The 23,239-nt window shown below is 48.5% G+C and overlaps 7 protein-coding genes across 7 annotated transcripts; 2 read left to right on the top strand and 5 right to left on the bottom strand.

The window, feature by feature from the left end:
- Positions 1-50: 50 nt before the first annotated feature.
- Positions 51-1,103, bottom strand: TREMEDRAFT_29248 (uncharacterized protein; the record flags this gene model as incomplete). The annotated part of the gene is made up of 2 exons (XM_007003217.1): positions 51-967; positions 1,022-1,103. Coding segments are annotated over 2 exons (999 nt in total), but the record flags the coding sequence as incomplete, so codon positions are not given.
- A 328-nt stretch (positions 1,104-1,431) lies between these two features.
- On the top strand, positions 1,432-4,048 carry TREMEDRAFT_68079 (uncharacterized protein; the record flags this gene model as incomplete). Its single annotated transcript, XM_007003620.1, has 16 exons — positions 1,432-1,540; positions 1,586-1,625; positions 1,774-1,840; positions 1,888-1,947; positions 1,991-2,056; positions 2,101-2,154; positions 2,228-2,304; positions 2,348-2,411; positions 2,458-2,504; positions 2,555-2,684; positions 2,729-2,878; positions 2,958-3,031; positions 3,078-3,279; positions 3,338-3,412; positions 3,500-3,607; positions 3,656-4,048. 16 exons carry the CDS (start codon positions 1,432-1,434, stop codon positions 4,046-4,048), a joined length of 1,716 nt encoding a protein of 571 aa, XP_007003682.1.
- A 245-nt stretch (positions 4,049-4,293) lies between these two features.
- Positions 4,294-7,913, bottom strand: TREMEDRAFT_73483 (uncharacterized protein). Its single transcript, XM_007003682.1, has 7 exons — positions 7,362-7,913; positions 7,049-7,149; positions 6,917-7,001; positions 6,309-6,744; positions 6,021-6,092; positions 5,886-5,998; positions 4,294-5,837 (listed from the first exon to the last, which is right to left on the bottom strand). The coding sequence occupies exons 1-7, from the start codon at positions 7,427-7,429 to the stop codon at positions 4,496-4,498; spliced, it is 2,217 nt and encodes a 738-aa protein (XP_007003744.1). The 5' UTR covers positions 7,430-7,913; the 3' UTR covers positions 4,294-4,495.
- Positions 7,914-8,285: 372 nt separating this feature from the next.
- Positions 8,286-10,363, bottom strand: TREMEDRAFT_28462 (uncharacterized protein; the record flags this gene model as incomplete). The annotated part of the gene is made up of 5 exons (XM_007003127.1): positions 8,286-8,552; positions 8,703-9,116; positions 9,172-9,648; positions 9,699-9,869; positions 9,914-10,363. 5 exons carry the CDS (start codon positions 10,361-10,363, stop codon positions 8,286-8,288), a joined length of 1,779 nt encoding a protein of 592 aa, XP_007003189.1.
- A 2,049-nt stretch (positions 10,364-12,412) lies between these two features.
- Positions 12,413-13,960, bottom strand: TREMEDRAFT_68081 (uncharacterized protein; the record flags this gene model as incomplete). Its single annotated transcript, XM_007003621.1, has 7 exons — positions 12,413-12,526; positions 12,573-12,751; positions 12,801-13,148; positions 13,200-13,356; positions 13,487-13,658; positions 13,700-13,875; positions 13,925-13,960. The coding sequence occupies 7 exons, from the start codon at positions 13,958-13,960 to the stop codon at positions 12,413-12,415; spliced, it is 1,182 nt and encodes a 393-aa protein (XP_007003683.1).
- Positions 13,961-14,316: 356 nt separating this feature from the next.
- TREMEDRAFT_60980 (uncharacterized protein) lies at positions 14,317-20,159 on the bottom strand (the record flags this gene model as incomplete). Its single annotated transcript, XM_007003390.1, has 19 exons — positions 14,317-14,419; positions 14,539-14,635; positions 14,900-14,916; positions 14,991-15,114; positions 15,203-15,515; positions 15,585-17,735; positions 17,785-18,201; positions 18,250-18,346; positions 18,390-18,476; positions 18,518-18,565; positions 18,615-18,685; positions 18,735-18,842; positions 18,890-19,000; positions 19,043-19,171; positions 19,243-19,311; positions 19,346-19,394; positions 19,443-19,545; positions 19,595-19,734; positions 19,786-20,159. The coding sequence occupies 19 exons, from the start codon at positions 20,157-20,159 to the stop codon at positions 14,317-14,319; spliced, it is 4,608 nt and encodes a 1,535-aa protein (XP_007003452.1).
- A 97-nt stretch (positions 20,160-20,256) lies between these two features.
- On the top strand, positions 20,257-23,154 carry TREMEDRAFT_68082 (uncharacterized protein; the record flags this gene model as incomplete). Its single annotated transcript, XM_007003622.1, has 13 exons — positions 20,257-20,354; positions 20,798-21,286; positions 21,347-21,366; positions 21,423-21,661; positions 21,866-21,902; positions 21,954-22,199; positions 22,248-22,296; positions 22,346-22,381; positions 22,445-22,465; positions 22,512-22,680; positions 22,738-22,752; positions 22,801-22,921; positions 22,973-23,154. The coding sequence occupies 13 exons, from the start codon at positions 20,257-20,259 to the stop codon at positions 23,152-23,154; spliced, it is 1,722 nt and encodes a 573-aa protein (XP_007003684.1).
- Positions 23,155-23,239: the final 85 nt, after the last annotated feature.

The following is a 23,239-nucleotide window of genomic DNA, read 5'->3' on the forward strand; positions in this document are numbered from 1 at the left end:
ACCTCCGGGAATCTACAGCTTCGCCTTGTGCATACGGCTCATCAACTCTTCTACGCTGAGGCATGAGCGGACTTCCCAGACAATCGGATGGAGACTGACCGTTGCTTGACCAGCATCATCACCCCTTGTTGGACAAAACCCTTGAGTAGTTGTCCCTCCAATCCCTTATAAAGTCCTTGCATCCCTTCAGTCCGTACAATATGACCGAGAGTCAGCTGCATCTCCCCAGCCCGGTCCATCACGCCTTTCGAGCTCCTTTCCTGTTGACGAGTCGTTCCTGACTGACTGAGTGCCTTGAGCAGGACGAGGGGATATAGAGGGAAGGTGGCTATGGCATTACTGAGTGCGGCGAGGAGAAATGTGACGATTCCTTTGGGATGGGCTCTGTGACGTGACGGTACGATGAGGCGGAGGAGCAGCGTGTTGATGTATAAGGTAAGGGAGGGAAGGAGGGCGAGGGGTATGGTAGGGGCGAAACCTGAGAACAGTATCGGAAGACCTTCAGCTCGGAGGGAGTTGATCGTCGCCCAAATCGATGTCGATTTTGACTTTGAATCTCTTGAGGAACGCTCCTTCTTGTCGTTGTCTTTATCATTTTCGTGCTCCTCTTCCTTTTCTCCCAACTGCTGTCTCACGCAGATGGCAGAAATGGGCAAGGTGAGACCCTTGGAAATCACTCCTGCGATGACGCCAATGAGGACCTCTCGTACGGGATCGAACGTGGTAGCGGGGTGGGTCAAAACTTTACCAGCTTTCGTGTCTAGACCTCCTATACCGGCAGGAGAGGAAATGACTGGTGGGATATAGACCTGCGGTCGTAGCAGAGAGGTCTTGTGTAGGGCGGAATAGGTGAAAAAGTATATGAAGGAGCTGAGAAGTGTGGACAGTGTATCGGCTGGTAGTCCGCGGTATAGAGCTAGAAGTCCATGTCGCCGATAGAGACAGAATAAAAGTCGAAGCACTCCCGCTAGCCATCAGCTATGATAGGATGCCGGTTTGTACGGAGTGGAAAGAGACAGACCTTTTCTCGTCCTATATGACGAGTGTTGAAGTCGAGTGGTGATGAGGTCTAGAGGAAAGATGATGGTGTTCCCAAGAACGGAGCGATGAGTCAGCCAAAATCACTAAGGAATAGAAAGCATGATACCCTATGGCTCCTGACGAAGCTTGTAGTATGGGTGGGAAACTAGAGGTCATCTTTGCTGGCTTGGTCGATGATATGTAGATGCTAAGGTGACTACCCATTTTCCAACAGGGGAGAAGGGTTGGAAGGAAGCGGGGCTCCATCATCGCGTCACCCACCTCAGCTTTTCGATAAACTTGAGCTTCGAGCGTCTCCACTTCCTTGTCATTACAGATCACACACTCCGACGAGATGACAGTATGGTCCCTTCCTCCTCCACAGACAAAGGTTCAATGGCCTCGACAGAGATGACCGAAGAAGAAGCACGAGCTGCCGCCGAAGCCCGTCAGAGGAGTTTTGAGAGAAGTCTCGCTGGGCCTAGTGTGGGCAAAGCGGGCTTGACGAGGGATCAGACCGGTTAGCTAGCCGCTCGGCAGGCATCTTGGATGCGCTGATGAATAGAGATCAACAGGATCATAGCAGAAGCCTCGAAAGTGAGTTCGTAGCCTACCACCTTGGTAGCATCGCTGATAATTGTTAGGGTTCAAAGTGAGTCGAGGTGTTTCATCGATCATCTTGTTGGAATGGCAGACAGAAGGAGCCGCCAAGGGGAGGACAAATCGAGTGGGAAGGTGGTCTGACTTGCGCAGGTTCTACAATAACCAAGTCCGTAAAGACGCCGAGTTGACGAGGAAAATACAATGGTTCCAAGCCAAGGTGTGTGTAGCAAAAAATATGAAACATGGACCTGCTGACAGAGGTAGAGGGATGAACTTTTAAGAACTGCAGATAAGAAGAGATTGGAAGCAGAAGCGGATAAAATCGTGTGTTATTTCACGCTTCCGCTTGTAACACTAAATCCTATAGATGGTAGAAGTGGAGGCTACTCGAGATCTCACACAAACCATCGTTCATGTCGATATGGACGCATTTGTAAGTATTCTTCCTCACTGCGCTCCATACACACTTATGAATAGTACGCATCATGTGAGGTCAAACGAGATCCTACACTCAAAGGAAAGGCTTTCGGGGTAGGACAAGGTGTGTTGACGACTGCTTCGGTGAGTGAAAGACTTGTCACTACCGCTCGTCACTCATGAACAGTACGAAGCCCGAAAGTTTGGTATAAGATCGGGCATGGCGGGGTTCATAGCTAAGAAGTTATGTCCGGAGATCATCTTGTTGGTCTCTATGGCAATGCTGCTCAAGCATACTGACAAGAAGGACGCCGCTCAATTTTGATCTTTACATCGAAGCTTCTAAATCTGTTAGGGAGGTTTTACTTGAGGTCCGTTCACATTGTTGACAATGGAGAGAGTTGACTGACTAAATAGTACGACGAAAATCTCATGATGGCATCTCTTGACGAGGGTTATCTCAAGTGAGTCATTTGTTTTGCTCCTTTACGAAGAGCGCTGACACACAACGCAGTATAACATCTTACATGGCTGAACATTGTATGTCTGCTACAGAAGTGGTGACTCAGCTTCGTGGACAGGTGGAAGCCAAGACGGGTTTGACCATCTCCGCGGGTATCGCATCGAATCGTATGCTTGCTAAAGTCAGTCCTATCTCTCATTTTGTTGATTATATGTTGACGATCAGATCTGTTCCGACCAAAATAAACCCAATGGGCAATTTGAACTACCCTTCGATCGTTCTTCCATCGTAAGATTCATGCGTGATTTACCCGTTAGGAAAATCCCTGGCTTTGGTCGAGTCACCGAACGTTGTCTGGAAGGTTTAGGAGTTGAGGTGAATTTCATTCTTCCCATCCTTCCCCTCTCTCTCGTCACTGTCTACCTACAGAATTAGCTTGGAGCTGAAAACTTAGACCTGTGGTGATATATACACAAAACGTGCCGATCTTCTGGCCATGGATCATTGGTTTGGTTTTCAAGGTTTATGGTGGGTTTCATTCACATCTAAAACCTCACCTCGAATGACATCGCAGTAAAGCCCATCTGGGAATCGCGGATAATAAAGTCGAACCTGGTAAACGAGAAGAACGCAAGAGTGTAGGATGCGAAAGAACATTTAGGGATAAAACGGATAATGAAGATATCATGAATACCCTTACGGAAATCGCAGAAGAGTTGGGCAAAGATTTGGAACGATTGGAATATTCAGGAAAATGTGTGACTGTGAAATATAAAGTCAGTCAGATTTTCTCTCTGACGACGACGAATATCCTTATGGTGTTTAATATTTCAGTTGCACACATACGTCAATAAAACTCGAGCTCAGACTGTTGGAAAATATATTTCCACTTCAAAGGAGATTCTACCTGTTAGTCTTTCTCTCCCATAACATCTATCTGTCCATCAATATGCCGTGAGGCATGAGGGTTGTGAGACTGGGAAGGTTGATGAATAGATAGCACAAGAATTATTGAGAAAAGAATTACCTCTCCGAATACGTTTACTAGGAATTAGGTTATCAACTCTCAAAGATTTAACTATACCTGATAAAGGTATACGAAATGTTCGTTCCTTTACCTCTCTTCACCAGATGACACAAGCTGACTTTCAGTTTTTCACCTCGCCTAGTAAACGGAAAAGATCTCAAGAAGATGAAATTGGGATAATCGAGAATGATGAGCCTGAAATAGAGAGTGGACTTGAGGGTTCAGATGGAGAAGTTGAAGAATTAAATGAAGAAGATTTCCGTCCGAATTCCGATATCACGAACAAGACAGGTGAAACGACACACACTTTGAGTCCTACTTGTCCTATCTGTCTCAAAACCCTAGGACCTGGAACGTCGAATGAAGCTTTGAATAAACATGTGGATCTGTGTTTGAACAAAGATATCATCGTCACGGCTGAGAAGACTCCCAAGAGGGTTAAAGTGGAGGATAAGGGTAAGAAGAAAGGGAAAGCAAGTTCGGAAAAAGGGACAATGTTAGCTTGGCTCAAGCGATAGGATAGATCTGTTGTACAAATATTTATCAAACCAGATGTGACATCTTGCAAGGTATTTCTCATTCCTATATGGGGAATGACTCCATCAGCGTGAAACTAATTGATGGATAGTGAAAATGATCCATGAACCACATTATGCATCATCACTAACTCATTAAGATTGGCTATATACTCGGTCATGCGTTTCATGTCAAATTATACCTTCCAGGTCAACATGTAATTATTTCAATTTGTTTCGTGCTGAATCAATGCCAAATGTCCATGCTACGTCTCGCTATGAGCGCAGATCTCATTAATCGACGTCACAACATCCTCTCGTCAATGTCCATCCATATCACCTCACATTGTTCACTCTCATACCCCTGTCCTCCCTCACACAAGCTCCAAGCTCCAAGCCCCATTCTATTCCTCATTGACGATCATTGCCGTGGAAGACAAAACCTCAGGATCATTCCGTCCAAAACCTCGCCAAAGCCCCAGCCAGGTTCTTGACGCTGCCAGCTTGCTTCAATTTCCCCTTCCCCTTCTCATCCTTACCCCCATTTCCCCCTTCCTTCCCTTTCCCCTTCCCCTTTTCTTTGTCTCCAGCCCCGCCATCCTGTCCATCTTCATTCGATATCCTCCTCTCCGAACCTGAGCCCGTAGAACTGCCCAGACTTCCCCTCTGCTCCCGATCCAGCGGAATCTTATTTTTGCTCTGGGGAGACGATGGATCGCTCCCTCCCATCGCACCCCTCGGCCCAGAGGAAGCAGCGAGAGGTAAACCTTTATCCCAAGAGATACTTCGACTTGCTCTCCCTCCCGGACCCCTCATGGCACTAGGAGGCATTTTTCCCCTTCCTCTTCGCATGAGATCAGAATCACTCGATTCATTCGTCCCTGTCCCACTTGAGCTTCCAGCGTGCAGGGATAATATCCCAGACCCACGTTTCCCTTCTGCTCTTTCGGGTGGTCTGAAAACTTCCGGATCTGACACCGCCGCGGTCGTTGCTTGGGAGGGACGAATCGATCGACCTGGCGTGCGTTCGACATCCTCGGCAGGAGCGTATTCTGCGTCGTCCCAGAAGACAGTCCGTGATCTGGGTAAAGTGGCCCTTTCACGATTGTTCGAACTGGCTCGGATGGTCCCTCCCTTCGCGAGACTGTCTGCGTTTGCAGGGGTGGACATTGGTGTTCGGTCGACGGAAAATGACACGGGTCGAGGACGTGGGTCATCGCTGACTTTTCTCCCTTGTTTCAGACTCGGTCGAGCGGGAGAAGTCGGTTGAGAGGCGTAAGAACTCCTTCGGGAGTCTGGGAATTGAGGGGGAAGAAGGGAAGGATACACCGGGGCGTAGGATGCAGCGGGGAAGACCATAGACATAGGTTGGGGAGGAGGGAAAACGGGAAGAGCATTGGAATATGGGAGATAACCTTGAGGCGGACCCAGAAGGATGTCAGGTAGGCGAGTATCGGCCATAAGAAGTTTTTGAAATGCCAAGAGAGTGTAGAAAGCTTCATTGCCTGCATTACCGAGAGGGACGTAAGGAGGGACGGGTATTTGTAGGGTTTGAAGCAAGGAGGCGAGGTTGGGCAAAGGATCACGTCGGTCGCCTGCACCTGGCAGACCACGAGCTTGTGCTTCCCGACGCATGTTGTATTCGAATGCCAAAAGATCGAGATTGAGGACGTTAGACGGTAAGGTGGAGGAAGTAGGGACGGGTAATGGATTGGGATCTCCTACGTGGAGGAGGATCAATGTGTTGGGACTGTTGTCGTTTTCTTGAGAGGCGATGGATGAGAGGTTGGCACTATATGTCAGTGAAGATCCAGACTCAATCACGCAGCATTGAACTCACTCGAGAATCTTCTCAACGTCCTTCTCATTGACAAACCTACTCTTCCCAAAGGCGTAGTTGCGGGGGTACGAGGGTGGATTAGTGTTGGCTCTCTGTACAAGCATCAGATAAAGCTTCTCATCGTAATGGGCTCACCTTGTCGACCCATTCTTCTGTGATGAAGTGCGATTTTCGAAAATTCTGTCCAGGGTTGGGAGGCCATACGTCCTGTGATGGGTCAGCTGGAGCTGTTCAAACGTTTTTCTCTGCTTTCGCCTGATGACTACTGCCGAAAGAGGACTTCCATATCCCTCCCGCTTCCTGCAGAGCGAATCAAAAGCCGGTCACAAACAATGCAGGGCAGATGGAGGTCACTTGAACAATGGTAAGGATTAGATGCTGCGGGCAGGGGAGCAGTTGTAGATGAACAGTCAATGAACTCACCACCGCGTGCAGATTGGGACATCTCAATACCGCCAACCCAATTTCCAGAACCAAGCCCTTTCCAGCCTGACCCGGGGCGGGTTTACTCTGTGTCCTCCCATGACCGGGTATGACCCCATAAGGTGGTCCACCTCTCTCCCACCAAGTCGTCTTGACGCATGCCCAGGTATATCCTACCCCATTATCCCTCACACCACAGTTTTTGGGAACATCATCGGCGACCCCGGCATAAAAGAGCTGGGATATGACCCCCGGTTCACCGGCTCTGACACGGGTCCGGATGTAGTTCAGTTCAGCAGCGGGAAGTGTGAGAGCGAGTTTGCGATATGATGCGAGATCGGAGATGTTGAGAAGTCGACGGAGGGCGAGGTGTTTGGTATTGACAGGTTCGAGGGGAAGGATAGTGGGTGGATCTTTAGGAAGGACTTCGCCGAATCTGTCAAGTCAGCTAAGTAAACGATTCTGTTCTCAAATTTCTGCTACGTGTTCCAAATGAATAAGCTGGGTTCTCATCCCACATCTCAATCATTCTCTGTGATGTTCACCCTGAAGTCAAGTTCGATGAAGAGCCGTGGTGAGGAAAAGTTGAGATCGAGAGAGAAACAAACCTGGTCCGTATCATCTTTGCGAACAAAGCGATTTGTTCTTTTCTCACGGCTATGTGAGGTCTTCCCGTATGAGCATCCACAACAGCTACTTGTAAACTTCCATAAACCCCTAGTCAACATCTATAAACTTACTCATGACTTCCCAACCGAATCCTAGAAAGTCGTTGAAAGTTAAAAAATATCCACCCCATGATTTATCCCACCAGTCGATCCCATTTGTCTCAAAATGACCTCTGAGGATTAGCTATGAAACACTTTCATCTAATCGTAGTTATCCCCTCTAGCACATAACCTAATCTTGAACAACAAAGATATATATCTCCAATACATTGATGTCCTTCCCATGAACGAAGTATTTGGACGGAAGGGGAAATATTGTGCAAGTGGAACATTGAAAGGGAAATGTGGATCATGTGAACATGGAATGAGATGATAGGGAACTGACAAATAAGCAGCATAGATAGAATGTAAATCCACGTCAAATTCCAATGCTGTACCATACCTATCGCCCATCTTTATGAACTCGTCTCCTCTTTATCGAAATCAAGGTTGATGGAATGAGTAAAAGGACCGGAATTCAGAGATGAAGGACCAAGCTGTGGTCGGCAATGATCAAGCGAAGGTAGGGAGAGATCTTAGTGTCTCAGCTCGGAAGCATGAACCAAAGATATGGCGTGGGGAAGGGCGTTGACTAGTTTCAGTTTGGGAACCGAGTGGCCGAGTGGGTCGAGATGATAGCAGGGGCGAGGGAGGGGGTTTTGTTAATGATTAAGCGAGGTCGTGTTGGGTCAAAGAGAGTAGAGGGGAGGGAGAGGGAGTTTGAAGATTGTCCAGTGGGTATGTGGAGGTGTGAGTAGAAGAGAGAGTGAGATGACAAGAGAGGAAAGAAGAGGAGGATGACTAGTGTGAGGGTGTGACAGGGTGACCCATGTGTAAGTAAAGGATTGTCAAGGAGTTGTGCAGCATGGCCATGGTGAGGAGAGAGTAAGGTTAAAAGTGACAAAGGTGTGTGAAAGGTGAGTCCTTGCTGAATCCGGGCATCTTTTCGGCCCCCGACGCTCGGATCCTTCCCTCAATAATCATTGATCAATGACCCATGTATATTGTCATGATCATGTGCCATGTGCCATGGGTTGGGTAGGGTACACGTACTCTCTATCATCGCGACGAGCCTGTCACTGATGATGTATGGCAGCATCATCTACAAGTAGTATGACATGATGTAAGATCGTTGTGCATGGATGCAGCATGCAGCACAGCCTTTCAAAGCGGCCACTCCGGATCTACCAATAACCGGTCCTTCCCTCCCCCCTCCCCCCTCCCCCTCCACATCCCCCGTCTATCATGTCTATCAACTGACCTCATCACCTCACTTCTCCCCCATTCCATAATGCTCCAACACCTCAAGCCACTTGACAACCTCTCCTAATCTTCCCAACAACTCCTTTCCTTCTTCCTCCACAGTCTTCATATCGGGCGAATACCCCTCTGCGCGGTAAAGCGTTCTCAACTCTTCTACATGATCTATCGGTGGAGGCGAGAGAGAAACGCTAGATTCCGAATCGATCTTACCATCTGGCAACGATCCCGAATCCGAAATGCTGGATAGAGAAGAAGCCGAGAGTGTGGAAGCTTTCTTGGCAGAGATGGGAATCACAATCTCGAATTTCGCTTTACGTTCACTCTTGAAAGCTGAAAGCGTGCTCTGGATCATCTTCGACGCACTGGCTTTGTGTGATGAAGGGAGAACGACAGTCTTCTTTCCTTTGGGCGTAGGTGTCCCAACGGTTTTCTTGCTTGGCGTCAACTTGATGGGGGTTTTATTCGGTGTTTTCACTTTCACAGGACGCATAGATTCCAATTTCATCTTGTATCGCCATGTCAACCATTTGACCAATTGCGTGGTAGAGTTTGATCGACCGAAGTAACTCCAACGTTCCATGTCTGCTGGCAATGAGTCGTCCAACTCTTCACCTTTACTTGGAACGCCCTTGCCCCACACCATCAGTCCAGAGGCCCAACCAACAGGAGGACGAGAGCCTTCCTCGTCAACCAGACGTTGTGACAGCACATAATACACCCGTCCGTCCAGATCGACCCCGAGCGGTTCGAATCGTGATGCTCTGTGGGATAAAGCCGAACGCAGGTTGACATCGTATAAAGCTACTCGCATATCGTGTTCGTGCTGAGATTTCAGGAACTGAACATTAGCGTCTCGCCATGACGCTCAGGTAAATGCGAAATATGAGACCCACTTCCTCCTTGTTCGCCTTGGTCTCGGCGGCCGTTTGGCATCTCACCCGAGCCTCCGTCAACTTTCTTTTCGTTGTCTCCCAATTAATCATCTCCTTCTTCATCAAGCTGGCATGTTTCCGTCGGTCCTCGTTCTCTTTGGAAAACTGTTCCACATTCGCTCTGAGTATCGGAGTTTGCAAGCATCGCTCACTCAGCGCAATGAGCATCCGGACGACTTCAGTGGGTTGAGGGATCCTTGACGTTCCAACACGTCGTGAGGGTCCGACGTCAGACCACGAAGGGGGACTCTCGTCCTTCTCTAGATTCAGCAGTTGTCGCACAGCTGAGACATGCATCGATCGACGGTCTTCTGGAGCCGGAGGCAGGCGGAGCCCCAAAGGGAGGGTGAGGGAAGTGATGACGGAAGAGAACCGAGCCAAGTCGGCGTAGTAGCGCAACTCTTCTCGAAGGCGAATCAGAACATCGAGGGTCTTCCGCTGTAAGCATGTGGCACGTATATTGACAATGGTCAGACAGCCAGACTCACTTCGCTGTCGATCCCTGACATCTCATACTCATCTTTGATCAAGTCAAGCATACCGCCAGCGATTGCTCGGACGCCTGCTTCCGTTACCGACCGATCGAAATCGTCCAACGGGCCCAGCCATCTCTCAGGAACTCCCAAGATGGTTCGGAAGCGCACGACAAATTCGCGTAACTATGCATTAGCAAGTGATAAACTGAAGGTCCATTTTGACCTACTTGAATGCGCTGTTCTGCTTCTTCTCGACCCAGACGAGTGGCAACGTTCTCAAATGTGGGCGGTTCCACAGGAGCTACGGGTTTCTTGACCGGCTTGGCCCGTTGTTTTTTTTCTCCATCTTTCCCTTTAACGGTACTTCCTTCCGCTGTCTTGTCCCTCTTGGCCTTCTTCTTCTTCGGAGTGCCCTTAGCTTCAGTCTTCTCGACCTTGACCTTGGCCTTGGCCTCTTTGGCTTTTGCACGCTCCTCCTCTGTCTTGATCTTCTTGACCTTCTTGACACCATCCTCTCCTATCGTCTCACTTTTTTTGACTTTCTTTTTCTTCAGAGGAAGTTCCTCACCCGCCTTGATCTTTTTAACCTTCTTTTCCGCCGGTCCCTCATCGCTCTCCTTTTGCTTCTTGACCTTCTTGGTCACCTTTGCTTCTTCCCCAGTCTTCTCCTTCCTCATCTTTTTCTTCGGGGAAGCTATGCCATTTTCCAACTTGACCTTCAGTTTTTTCTTCTTGCCCTCTATACTTTTGCCTTTACTGGAAGGACTTCCCGGTGTCTTGATCTTCTTGATCTTTTTCGGCGATCCGTCCGGCTGCTTCGACTTGGGCGTGGACGTTTTTAGTACAGCAGCTGAAGGTTCTGGATTCGGGAGCTTAGCTGGAGTGGTGGAAGTTTTGGTAGTGTTTTGAGCTTCGGAATTATCCAAGTCGGTCAGGTCTGATCCGCTCGTGGGCTCGTGCGTTTTGGGCGGTAAAGGTTTGACTGCCGATGAATTCTTGGGAGGAGAAGAATTAACATTGACCATCCCGGACAAGGAATGTCGGTGCCAACTGGTTGATCAGCGGAAGACATTCCAAATGACTAAAGACATACCGAAGAGGTTCCAGGCCTTTCTTTTTACGGCCTGGGGGTTAGAATCATCTCTTACATGGTATTTTGCAATCCGAAGCTGAGACTTGTTAGGTGCCTGATGAAGAGGCAGCGTGGGCAGAAAAGATGCTGAGACGGACAAAGTACGCGGTGGAATCAAAGATATACAGAAGACAGTAGTGGGTGAACAGAACGAAGGATCAGATCGTCGAGGAAGGAGGGGGTGTCACCATAAGCTTGGATGAACAATGAATGCAGGGAAAGACGAAGCACTCACACAGTGAACTCTCACATTTATCCTGACAACAAGGACATTCCCAAGTATATTCCCCCGATTTCGCATGACCCCCCAATGTCGAAATCACACCATCTCTTTTAATTTGTTCAGGATCGACGTCATACCTCTTTCTCAGATCTGTGTAACAGAAAGCAAGGTTGCATGCTCTGGGCGACTTGTCGGACCTGAATTCTTTTAGATGAGTGCATCTAAGAACGTCTGTGCGTCAATCCATATTTCCACTTCGATTTTGACAATCGGATGAGCTATACGTGAGAGGACAAGGGGAAAGAGAACGTACTGTCTGGATTGCAAGGTCTACGACATCTAAATAATCAGCTTCTGTATGCGAAAATAATGTAAAGGAAGGGTGACTCGCTGGTGACAATAAACATTTTTTCCCTTCTGGGATTCAGACGTTTCTGCCTTGACGACGACATCGCCTTCCGTCTCTCCTTTCTTCTTTACCTTTTTCGGTTTCTTCGGCGTGTCATCATTCTCCCTAGGACGTTTCTTGTTTATGGAAGGAATGACAAAGTTGGGTAGAGGAGATAATTCACTAAGATCAGATAAAGCTTCAGAGCTCGATCTGACGACGTGTACGAGGTCTGATTCGTCTTGATCAGTCTGGAGAGTACGTGGAGGAGCTGTGGATGGGCCAGATGGAGAAGAATCCGTCATTAGTGAGCCTGGGGATGATGCGGGGGAGATACGCATCGAGAGGGAGAGAGAGGTGGAAGAGGAAGATTGAAAAGACGAGAAAAAGATGGAAAGGGGGAGGGAGTATGATCGCGTGTGGATTTTTTTCCCCAAAACCACGCGTCATGTTTGTTACAAAAACCCCTTAACTTAGATATCATGATAGGGACAACTCGAGGAAAGGTCTTAATTACGCTTTTCGGAACGTTTTTGGACTTAAATACGCCTTTTCCGAGATCTGGGTCTTAACTACGTCTTTTGGCTGGAGGAAGGGTCCTTTTTACTGCCCCCCAGTTAGGGTGGACTATGGGCACCAAGTTAGGGGGGGTATTGACCATGCATAACGACGTTAGGGGGTTAGGGGAAGTTAGGGGGTTAGGGGGTTAGGTGGTTAGGGGTGGAGGAGAGTGTTTTTAATGCATGCTTTGCATGCATTAGGGGTCCAGGGAGGGTGGTGTAATTAAGTCCTTTTTTTTGAGATGGGTGTAATTAAGTCCAAAAACGTTTGAAAAGGCGTAATTAAGACCTTTCCTGGGGACAACTCAGGCATGCTTGTTTCGATCAAGCCGCTAGTGTACAGTGTATAGCCTAGTGGCCTTACTCTTTACGGGTTACGGTTGACAACATGCATATAATATATAGTACATTTCTCCTCACCTATCACAATCGGGCCGTTGCAGCGCTATCTTGTGACAACGTAAGTTGCTCGGCAGCTTTTTGAGCAGATGCCGCACGACGTTTCTTGGGCACATTCTCAATGAAAAACTCGCCGGCCTGTAGATAAGCTCGACCCTTGGAAGGGATGGAAAATCACACTCACTTTGTAACTAGACCTGACCAATGGACCAGAGGCAACATACAAGAATCCCATACCTTCCGCTACCTCCTTCCAACGTGCGAATTCCTCAGGTAAGACATATCTGTCTACTTTCATATGTCTTTTGGTAGGTCGCATATATTGTCCGAAAGTGACCACATCGACGCCTGAATCTCTCAGTCCTGAATGTCAGTCGCATCAACGATACACATAAACAAATGCTGCGCTCACGCTTGAGAGTCTCTACGACTTCGTGTTCTTCCTCTCCCACTCCCAGCATGATACTACTTTTGGTCAGAATCTCCCTTCCGGCTTTCCGAGCTCCGATTTTGGCCTCTTGGAGAACTTTCAAACTTTGCTGGAATCCAGCTCGTCTGTCACGGACGAACGGTGTGCATCTCTCGACTGTTTCCACATTGTGAGCGAAAACGTCCAAGCCTGATGACGCTACGGTGTGAATGGCCTCCACGCCTTTGTTGGCAAAATCCGGTGTGAGAGCTTCCACGAGGATGTTGGGCGCTTTCTGTTTGATCTTTGATATCGTTGAGGCGATATGGGCAGCACCACCATCAATCAAGTCTATATCGTATAAGCGTCTTTCAACAGACCTGTGTAGATGAAATGACTGACCATCCCGGTCGACACTAGTTAACACGATGTATCCCAGACCCCAGCGTGATATTGCCTCTGCAGTATGTTCAGGTTCGTGGATGTCGAGAGGAGGTGGCGCTCGTGAGGTTTTTACAGAGCAAAATCGACACCCTCGAGTACATTGATCACCCATAAGCTATATGTCAGCGTGATTGTCTCTCAAGCATTGCCATCACCAGCCTCAGTGAACTCAATAGCTTTAAGATTAGGTAATTGCCATGAAAGTGGGCTGGAAAAGAGAAGATGAGAAGGGACAAGCAACACACCATAATAGTCGCCGTAGCGTTACCTTTCCCCCCTCCCCAGCATTCCCCGATATTCGGACATTTGGCCTCTTCACAAACCGTATGTAGTCCTAACCCTCTCAAGTCCTTCTTGATCCCACTATACGAAGCGCCAGTGGCTATAGGATGTTTTAAGAACGCAGGTAATCGAGGTCTTCTATCAGTCCAATCCGCTCACTATTGCCCCAGACTTACTGATTGGTTTTGCCCAAAACGACGCGTTCTTGATCTGGAGGAATATCACCAGAAAGAAAATCATTGAATGTTAGACCATCGTCTAACTTTTGAAATCGCCTGGATGTAGATGTGGAGGCTTCGGAAGATGGGGGAAGGGCAGTGGCAAGACTCCGGTAGTGAATTTGCTGGACTATCTACATGGTCAGTGAACTTGCCGATCAACACAGCTTGATAAGTGCTCACTCGAGAAGTTTTGAAGACACGCGTCGTTATGGACATTGTATGGTCTACCTACTTTCACTGCTTGATAGATGCGTTGAGACCGAGTTGCGATAAGGAAAGAAGAAAGATATCTAACTTTCTAACAATCGATCGAGAATTGACGGAGGTCCGACTTTCCGTACTTTAATTCAACCTCCCACTTTACGTCCTGTCAATTCCTCACCCAACCATTCGTCCGTTCAAATCCATCCTTCCCAAACATATTCTCGCTCTATACCATCCGCCATTGCATTTTTTCAATCGATCAAAACTACATACATAACCTACGAGAAACTTCGACCTTGCAATCTGAACAGAACCAAAGAGCCCCCGAGATACATGGCACCGCTTCTTCGTACTCTCTTTCGACCTCGTCAACGATCCCTACTCTCTTCACTTTTCACAGCTACTTTCCTCGGAGCGGTGGTGGTCGTCATGTTCCCTTGTCCCGCCAGGGAACGTTCTCTGGGTACGAGGCTGGAACATGAGCGACATCAAGATGGCAAAGAGGTGGTGGTCATGATGAATGAACGGCGGCGGAGGTTTATCGAGGAAAGATAGATAGGCCACGAGGTCGATCGTGAGTTCTCACTCACGACCTTCCTTTTCCTTCGTCTGTGATATCAGTAGGACACTTGTCATTCCTCTCAATACTTCTTTCCCCTCCGATAGTAGCTGTGTTAGCCGTAGTTGCTGATGATCAGAGTATGAGATCATCGAATGTTGTAAGAAAATGTACCAATCGTCGAATTAGCCATCTGAATTGCAAGTCAGTCGCTCTTCAATTGAAATATACGATTACTGGACTGATCAACAGTGCATCATACTCTATACTTGAACAATATATACATTATCTCCCGGGCATCATATGCAAGATATACACAATGAAATAATTCTATCCTCACACCCCAAAGTCATTGTTCTTCGTGCAGTCGTGACATCATGGTCCTGACCTACGAGTAAAAACGTTGTTCCTACCCATCGTCCCGGATCTACCCGCGCTACACAACGTTCCCTCAGATGATAGACACTCGCAACCATCTCTTACGGTCGTCGTTGCCGTGGAACAGAAGGCGGGGCAGCAAGGACGAACGTTCTAGGATTTTTCTCGGGCGAGGGGGAAGCTGAAGGGATATCGAACAGTTCCCTTTGACGATTGACCTTGCTCGATTCTGAACATGAGCTTACTAATCTCACTGATAGACATACAGTAGAGCTGAAAATAGAGTGTGATACACAAGATCAAACTATCAAACTCACCCGTCAAGAAATCCATGTCCGCTTCGATCGTCAACCTCCTACCCTTCTTGGACGCACTAGACACTTGTTTCCCATGCATCGGTAATGGAGTCGGACTCGTTGGCAAGGCCAGATTTCTCGCCGTGAACGAACTTGGCAAATGTGTTCGAGTCTTTTTGCTTCCCACAGCAGAAGGGGTAAGCGAAGGGGAAGATTCTCCGACGTTGGGCGCACGACTGAGGCTAAGACGGGGCGACTTGGTCCTAGGCGAGATACGGTTGATATTTCCATCCTGAGTGAGTAAACGAACCACTTCTCTTTGTTTTTCAAGCTCCTATCCGTCAGCGCTGCTCTCTCTCTCTCCCCTTCAGGCCGCGTCGAAGCAACACCGAAAGATACTCACCGTCGACCAAAACACTATCTTCTCCCTTTGGTCTTCGATGATAATCTGTTGGGCTTCTACCACCTTCTCCAACCTCTCAATCTCCTCTTTATCTGTTTGACTACCATCAGATTGTAATGCTTGCAATCGAAGATTAGACCGCACGCTCGAGCTACCACTCAGTCCGTGTCCAGCCCAAGACTTGTGTCCAGACCAGAACTTTTCAGGCGATGTTTTCTTACTAACGGTATTTTTCAGCTCGAGCAATTCTTTCGCGAGTTTGATAGCTTTGTCTTTCGATTGCAATGCGTCCTCTCGAGAGGTAGCAAGTGATTCTTTGGTCTTTTCATACTCAAATTCGAAACTCTGAAGATCCGCTTGTGCAGTAGACAAAGCAGCTTCGAGTCGAGTGATTTTGGTCTCTGCCTCAAGAGCTCTGTCCGCTTGTCGATCATTCGAAGCCGACATTTCTTTCAATCTCTCGGAAGTTACAGTCACTTCGGATTGTAGGCGAGTCACCAGTGAACTCATCTCGTTTGACTTATCTGTCATCTTCCGGAGATCCCCCTCGAATACTCCCCTAGTCCTACGCTCTACCTCGACTTCTCCCTGCAACGACCGCACCTTTTCTTGTTCTGCTTGAAGCTCCTTGGCTCCAGCGGCCGATTCGAGAGCCGCTTTCTTCTCCATTTCCACCTGTTCCTTGAGTCTCCTGATTTGATCGTCTTGTTCCAAATTGTCCTTCTCCAGATTGGTCATGGCCGCCGCTGCCTCGCCCAACGATCGTTCCAACCCATCAATGATCTCCCTCAATTGCCTGATCTCCCCCCTAGCTGCGTCCAGCGAGCACTGTATTTCGTCTTGGCTTGCAAGATCATTCCGGGCCTGTGTCAATTGGACAGTCAGTTGAACCATCTCCGCGTCCTTGGAGATGATGGTCTGCTGCAATTCGATGTTTCTTCCGTGTGCAATGTCTTGTTTAGTTTGATGAGATTTCTTGACTCGGACAATCTCATCGCGCGCAATGTCGAGTTGAAATTTCAAGTCGTCATGTTCAGATCGAGACTGACCGACAAGTCGTTGCAATTCCTCCTCGTGAGAGACCATCGTGACATCCGCCTGCCGTTGTTGAAGTCGAGCCTTTTCGAAGAGAGAAGCCACCTGAGTCTCCAAGTCGCTGCGAACCCTAATGTGCTCAGAGACGACACTGCGCTCGATTTCGAGTTGGACCGAGAGTTGATCCACTTTCCTTCGAACGGTGTCAAGTTCAGCTTCCAAGATCGCCTTTCCCTCCAGAGCTTCTTTGGCTTCTTGATGATGTTTCTCGACCGCGTCTCTGATAGCTGCACTGGCCATACGAGTGTTATTGAGCTCTTCCGACAATTGCCTGTTGAGCGACATCTCGGCATTTATTTGAGAGGACATCTTGTCGAGATCCTGCTGCAGGCCGACCTTTGTTTCTCGCTCCTGCTCTAAGGCTGTCTTGAGCGTTACCATCTCCTCGCTTTCCGCTCCAATTACTGCTTTTTGGAACCCGTTGAGAGCCTCAATGGCCCGATCTCTTTCCCTCACCAAGGTCGTATTCGTCACCCTGAGCTCCTCAACCACTGGCTGATTTTCCTCGCGAAGTCGTTCCACCTGCGACATCGCCTGATAGTATCGAGTCTCCCAGTCAATCTGCGGAGTTTTGATAGCCTCGTAATCCGCCTTAAACCGCATGAATTCTCGAGCGTGCTCTGTTTTCAGTGCATTCATCTCCCCTACTACCCTATCCTTCTCTTCCAAAGCCTTTCGTAGACTGTCATCGTTCATTCGCATCATTCTGAGTCTGTCGACCTCCGCTTGAACATCCTCTAAACGTTGCTGATCTTCTATAATCAGATCCTCACGAGACTTGCGTAGATCAAGGACGGTGTTCTCAAGTTCGTCAATCTTGGCTGCTTTCTCATTGATCACGCTGACCAATTCCGCTCGAGTCGATTCCAATTGACCGTGCATGTCTCGCATACGATTCTCGGTCTCTTCTAGCAGATTCGCTCGGTCTTGTAGCGTCCGGTCCGCTTCGACTTTCGCAATGGACATCTGTCTGGCCTGCTCGATAGCCGAAGTAAGTTCTGCCTCTCTGGCAGCAAGGTTTCGCTTGAGTGTAGCGACTTGACGATCGTGCTCAAACTGTACATGATAAGCGACCGGACGAAAGAGTGATGGAAGTTCCACATACCGGAGGATGGACAAATCCAGATAGCATTTCGAGACCGTTTTCTTCAGGAACCCGTAGCATCGTGCTGACTGTCCTTCGGGAATCCTTCTCCGGCCTGGGACTACCTACGCCCAGGGCCATCCGACTACTTCCAGGAGTAGGAGTAAAATCACTGATCCGGCGTCGCTTGATCATCGATGGGGCGGGCTGAGCACCACGAGGAAACTCGGACGTTAGGATTTCAGCGTTTAACCTCGCTAGCTGCATGTTGAGAGTGGCTTTACGAGCCTCCATAGCGGCGACCGAGTCGGCCAGATCGGCTATCTGTCCAGGATGTGGGGTAGTCGGACGATCGTCTGCGAGTACCTGAAGCCGACGTTTGAGAACCTCAATTTCTTTATCCTTGGCCTTTATGAGAGCCCTGTCAGAGGACAATAGCTACCTTGTCAGCATCGACTCGGTAGAGAGGGAGGGCACGACACGTACAACGTTCTTCTTAGCCTGTGTCTCGACCTGAGAGCAAGTTCCGGCGAATTTGAGCGTCTCCAAGGTCTCTGAGGCGTGCTCTTTTTCTGCGGACAGCCTGAGTGATTCAGTAAAAATCACAACTTGACCGAGGAGCTCACGTGCAGATGACGCAAATGTTGGAATCTCCACCTAGAGCATTCTCAAGGAGATGGGTGAGCTTCGAGTCTCGGTAAGGTATGTGACCGCTATGAGATGAGCCACGGAATGACCACACGAAGAGACGAACCTCTTTTTATCTGTGAGCTTGTTGATGACGTTCTTGAGGGCTAGCAAGCTGCTCGTCAGCTTGGCCGATCTTGCTATATTCATAAACTATTGCGCACCTTCGGTTAATGTGCCTTCCCTCGCCCCTACGCTCCAAATCGGACACCGCTTTCTCTGAGCCAGCGAGATCCTATGGTCATCAGTCATGTTTCCCTGAGGTGAATCCCGTTTGTACATACAATAAGACTCAGTCTGGACAGCCGAATATCATCATCCCCATTCCCATCTCGTGGGCGAGATTCGATGACGATGGAAAAGACACTGTGCGATCTAGACGATCGCTCATTCTGATCAAATCAGCTGAGTATTGACAATATGATCTCAAATAGCGCACCCAGTCTGTTGCACTGGTCTTTCTCCCAGCGTTGCCCTTGTTGAGTAGATCGATAACGTCTTGCGGAGTGGATACGATGTGCTCAACCAGTGGCTCTACGTATACCTTCCCCTAGCCGATCAGCAACAGGATTCCTGCGTAGCTCGAACCAACCTTGGAAGTATGAATAAATGGTTTCTCGTCATCACGCAGAGGTCCACGCTTGAAGTTCAGTAAGTCTCGAAGTGTTTCATTGTAGATTTCGATGTATGAGACCCTCAAGAGATATGCACGATCCTGCTCCTGTACAATCAGTAGCCGGCCGTATTCGCCACGACAGACGAAAAAAAAATCGCCACGACAGACGGACGTACCGTATTGATGGCATCGAAGACACCGTCAACAGCGCAGGGTATGATACCCAGCTCGGTCGGACTGCCGCTCTATACCGTCAGCTTCACTCAAACTTCAGAAGACAGGATAGCTCGCCATGGTGAAGGACTTTCCGGATCCGGTCTGACCATAGCTAAGACATCAGCGTCAATTGGTGACAAGGGCTAGGTTGGGTACACACGCAAATATTGTGCTGTTAAAACCGTTCATTGCTTTGTCCACTAATGGTGCGACTTTAGCATGGTATAGCTGGGGTGTCTTAGCCGGTGCTCTGAGTAGAGCATCTGGAGTGTCAAGGTCTATATTGAAGAGACGAGCGGGAGAGATACTCACCAAACGTGTACGTATATTCGTTCTCTCGTCCTGCTTTACCTCCTCTTTTGATGACGTTTGGGTGTGCATCTGAGAGGCTCAGTGATGTCGATGTCAGGTCGTATGCTAACGATAGAAACGATGATGTGGTGGGCTTGACTCTGCTCTCGTCAGCCTCTCAATATTACTCAGCCTAACGCCTCTGGACTCACCTGACACAGACGACGACCTTGTCGGAAGAGACACTACCTCTCTTAAGGCTAGTGTTGACAGATCCGTCCTCCATCCCTGACCCCCGCAGGTTGTCTCCAACGCTTCTGCTCTTTCGAACTTGCGTTGACGCCTGAAGTCGAGCTTGCAAGGTCTCTCGTTTCTTCCTCGCACCGGACATGGTAGATTCGACGGGACCCAAGACCTTTCTCTTGGGTGTAACGTCCATGGATAGGGTTGAATGAACTGGGGTGGCGAGGAATTCAGCATCGTCGCTCGAGTTACCCGCGGATGTCGATGATGATTCTACATCTCCGCGATGTTGACGATGCCGGCGAGATCTCTTGAGAGATTTAGTGGAGGTAGAGGGTGTCATGACGTTTGATTCTGGGAGAGGGGGAGGGAGGCCGACTGCGAGGGAAGGGGATGAGGGTTGTCGGGACAGTGGACGATGTTTTGTAGGGGATGGCATGATGACTATGGATGTGGTCAGAGTGAAGGCTGTCAATCCGGTGGATGCCAAGGAAGACGAGTGTGATGACGAGGAGGAAAGAGATCTCTACTACTACTGGTAAGGTAGGTTGAACCAACTTCTACAAAAGGACAAGGTCAAGTAAGGAGGATGTTGACGTTGGGGAAGGATACGATAATGAAGAAAGCAGGCACGTCGTTTCCTCCTCTCCTTCCCTGAGTCATGACATTCACGATAGTGACGGCGGCTGTCTTATGCTTAATTCTCCCGTATCCATCGACCTCGGGTCACCCTATGATCCCTTGGGCCAAGTAGCTAGTAGCAGCTAGCAGCTTGTACCCTACCATCGCCATCGACACCAGTCAAACGAGAAAGAAATCAGTCGCGGTGGACGTGTCGAAAGTGACAACTCGCCTTGCTCCATGCTCCAGGTCATATGTGTTAACATACAAGTTACTTAGTCTGGCATCTGATATGGTCCTTATCCCCACGCTCACTCGTGTAGCTCGTCACTCGTCTCGCCTGTCCGTCCATCCTCTCAGCCTCTCCTCATCTCACAATCTCCCCTTTCGTACTCTCTCTGCCCGTTCCCTGTCCTCCTCTTCGACTCGGTACGACGTCCCATCTTGGCCGTCCCCTCCCATCCCTCAAAACCCAGTCGGTCCCTCTGACCCGGTATCTCCTTCATCCTCTACCACTTCCAATCGCCATGACTCTTTCTGGCACCAATGGGTATCTTCGGCCAGCTTTCAAGCCGCCCTCACCACGATGGTAGGACTCGGAATGGTGTTCGGCGCCGGGGTCGGCTACCTGGAATGGTACAAGGCCCATGTTTTGTCGCGTATGGAACGAGCATTTGAGCCTGGGTATGATCCTGCGTTGGAACTGTCGACTCTACATGCTCCTAATGCAGCCCACATCGAACGAAAGGAGCAAGGATTGATAGATCGGATAGTGAGAGGAGAGGAACGGGGTGGTTACTACCTCATCATAGGTCCTAAAGGTTCCGGTAAGGGAACTATGATTCTTGAGTAGGTTTTCTTTCTCTTGTCATTGAAGGAGCTAATTCACTGTGCGATGCGGAAAATCAGCGCAGAGGGAGCTTCTTTTTGTGAAGGCAAGCCTGTTTATTCCCTTATCATTGAGTATATTGAGTTGACTATATAGCCCACCCCGACCTCGAAGTGTTCCGATTACGACTTGGAAAAGCACTCGATTTCGACTTCTTCGAAGACTGGCAGGGATCATTATTCAGTCGAGCGGATCCAAGACAAGGAGGACCTGCATTGGATGTTGAACGTGCGTTGAACAAGTTAGAGAAGGTCGCCTTGCGGTATGCCAAGAAACACAAGCGACCTTTGGTGTTGGCGTTCAACAGTAAGTCTCGAATCACTCTCTGTCTCATCGTGTGAAATAGTAGGTGACATCGGAAAGGGATCTTGATGGTGTTCCCCCAAGCTTTTCCACTGAGCTGATCATACAGACGTCCATCTATTCCCAGATAGTCCTGAAGGTCATGCGTTGCTGCATCAATTACAACAACGAGCTGAAGCATGGGCCGAAGGGGCGAGTCATCAAATTTGTTCTTTGCCCACCAGCTGACTTGGAAGGGTATCCTCACCATGTTATTCTCCACCGATGACTTTTGTGAGCACAATTATCTTCCTAGATATGCAAGTTTATTGCACTGACGAACAGGGTGTCTGGATATGATGAAGAAAAACGCATCACGTATGCGTATCGTCAGCGTGTACGATCTCCCAGCTGCCGAGTCCATCCGTGCGTTACAACGACTACGACGCGCTAGTCTTCTCCAGATCCAATCTGGTCTTGAATCGGAAGAAGTCAAAGTGGAAAGCGATGACATCCTCAGGCAGGTGTATGAGTTAGTGGGAGGTAGAACCAGCTATCTAGCTCGTGTGGCAAGAGCACCAGATATGTTAGGTAAGTCTCTCAGCTACTTCCAATAATTTCCTCGTACTGATTTGATAGACGAAGCTAGGTATATGGTAGAGATGGAGAAAGAATGGTTGTTGTCAAGGTATGTCTAAGTTCCCCTCTTTTCAGTGTGTGAAAATGACGAAATACAGAATTGGTCTGATACCGGATCACGACGATGATGTCATGTGAGTCTTTCTTTTCACCACACCACTTGTATCAGTCAGTCAGGTTTGGAGCTGAGAAACTAGGGACGAGCAAAAATGGGCCAGGTGAGATCTTTTTATCATTTCCTGTTACAAAGAATTGACATTTCAGCTGTTCTTGGCTACTTCTTCGACATTTAGCACAAAAAGTCCCACCAGTTACCGAAGATATCACCATGACCACATTGGACGAAGATCTCGAAATGGCAAAAGTGTCTTACGCAGAAGCTAGAGTTATATCCACTCGAACTGATTTCCTCCAACCTCTCGATCAAGCACATGTGAGTTCTGACTCATCTTACGTCATTCATCTGAAATTTACTTGGTGCTGACGTTAGATCATTTCAATAGATGTGAGTCAAAGATCATGACCCGGCGTAGGACCGAATTGACTCAATAAGGTTCATCATCATGTAAGACCTGATTCGGTGTTACTTCTTAGAGCAGTCCAATCGGTCATTTCGGAACCTGGATTCGATGAAGATTTGGATAAAACTCGAAATAGGATAGATGAAATCGAAGGTGAGTTCGGACCCACTTAGCTTTGTGAATATCGAAAGGCTGATTAGATAGGATTACATAGACAATCTGAATTGACTGTGAAAGAACCTTTCAGAGTTGTAGTAGGGAAAAAAGAAGGTAAGACGGTGTTGGATGTCATAGGATTAGGTGGAAGCTTTGTGTCTACCAATGAAGATTCCGAGAATACTGAGGATCCCGAGGATCCCAAGGAGGAATTGATCCGTGTTGTTTGATGATTTCACGGGGGAACAAGATGGAAACCCATCTGGTCAGTTTTCTTACCCATCGTGTTCAGTTGAGGGATAATGCGGTCGAAAA

Source organism: Tremella mesenterica, assembly GCF_000271645.1.
Source record: "Tremella mesenterica DSM 1558 unplaced genomic scaffold TREMEscaffold_3, whole genome shotgun sequence".
In the NCBI taxonomy this organism is placed as follows: Eukaryota; Fungi; Basidiomycota; class Tremellomycetes; order Tremellales; family Tremellaceae; genus Tremella; species Tremella mesenterica.

Bases quoted from the DNA above. Each gene is read 5' to 3' on its own strand.
- TREMEDRAFT_73483 (XM_007003682.1), bottom strand. From the start codon at position 7,429: ATGGGCGATAGGTATGGTACAGCATTGGAATTTGACGTGGATTTACAT. The intron at 7,150-7,361 runs GTCAGTTCCCTA...GCTAATCCTCAG, and splicing joins TCTATCTATGCTGCTTATTT to AGGTCATTTTGAGACAAATG. The intron at 6,745-6,916 runs GTTTGTTTCTCT...CTGACTTGACAG, and splicing joins GCAAAGATGATACGGACCAG to ATTCGGCGAAGTCCTTCCTA.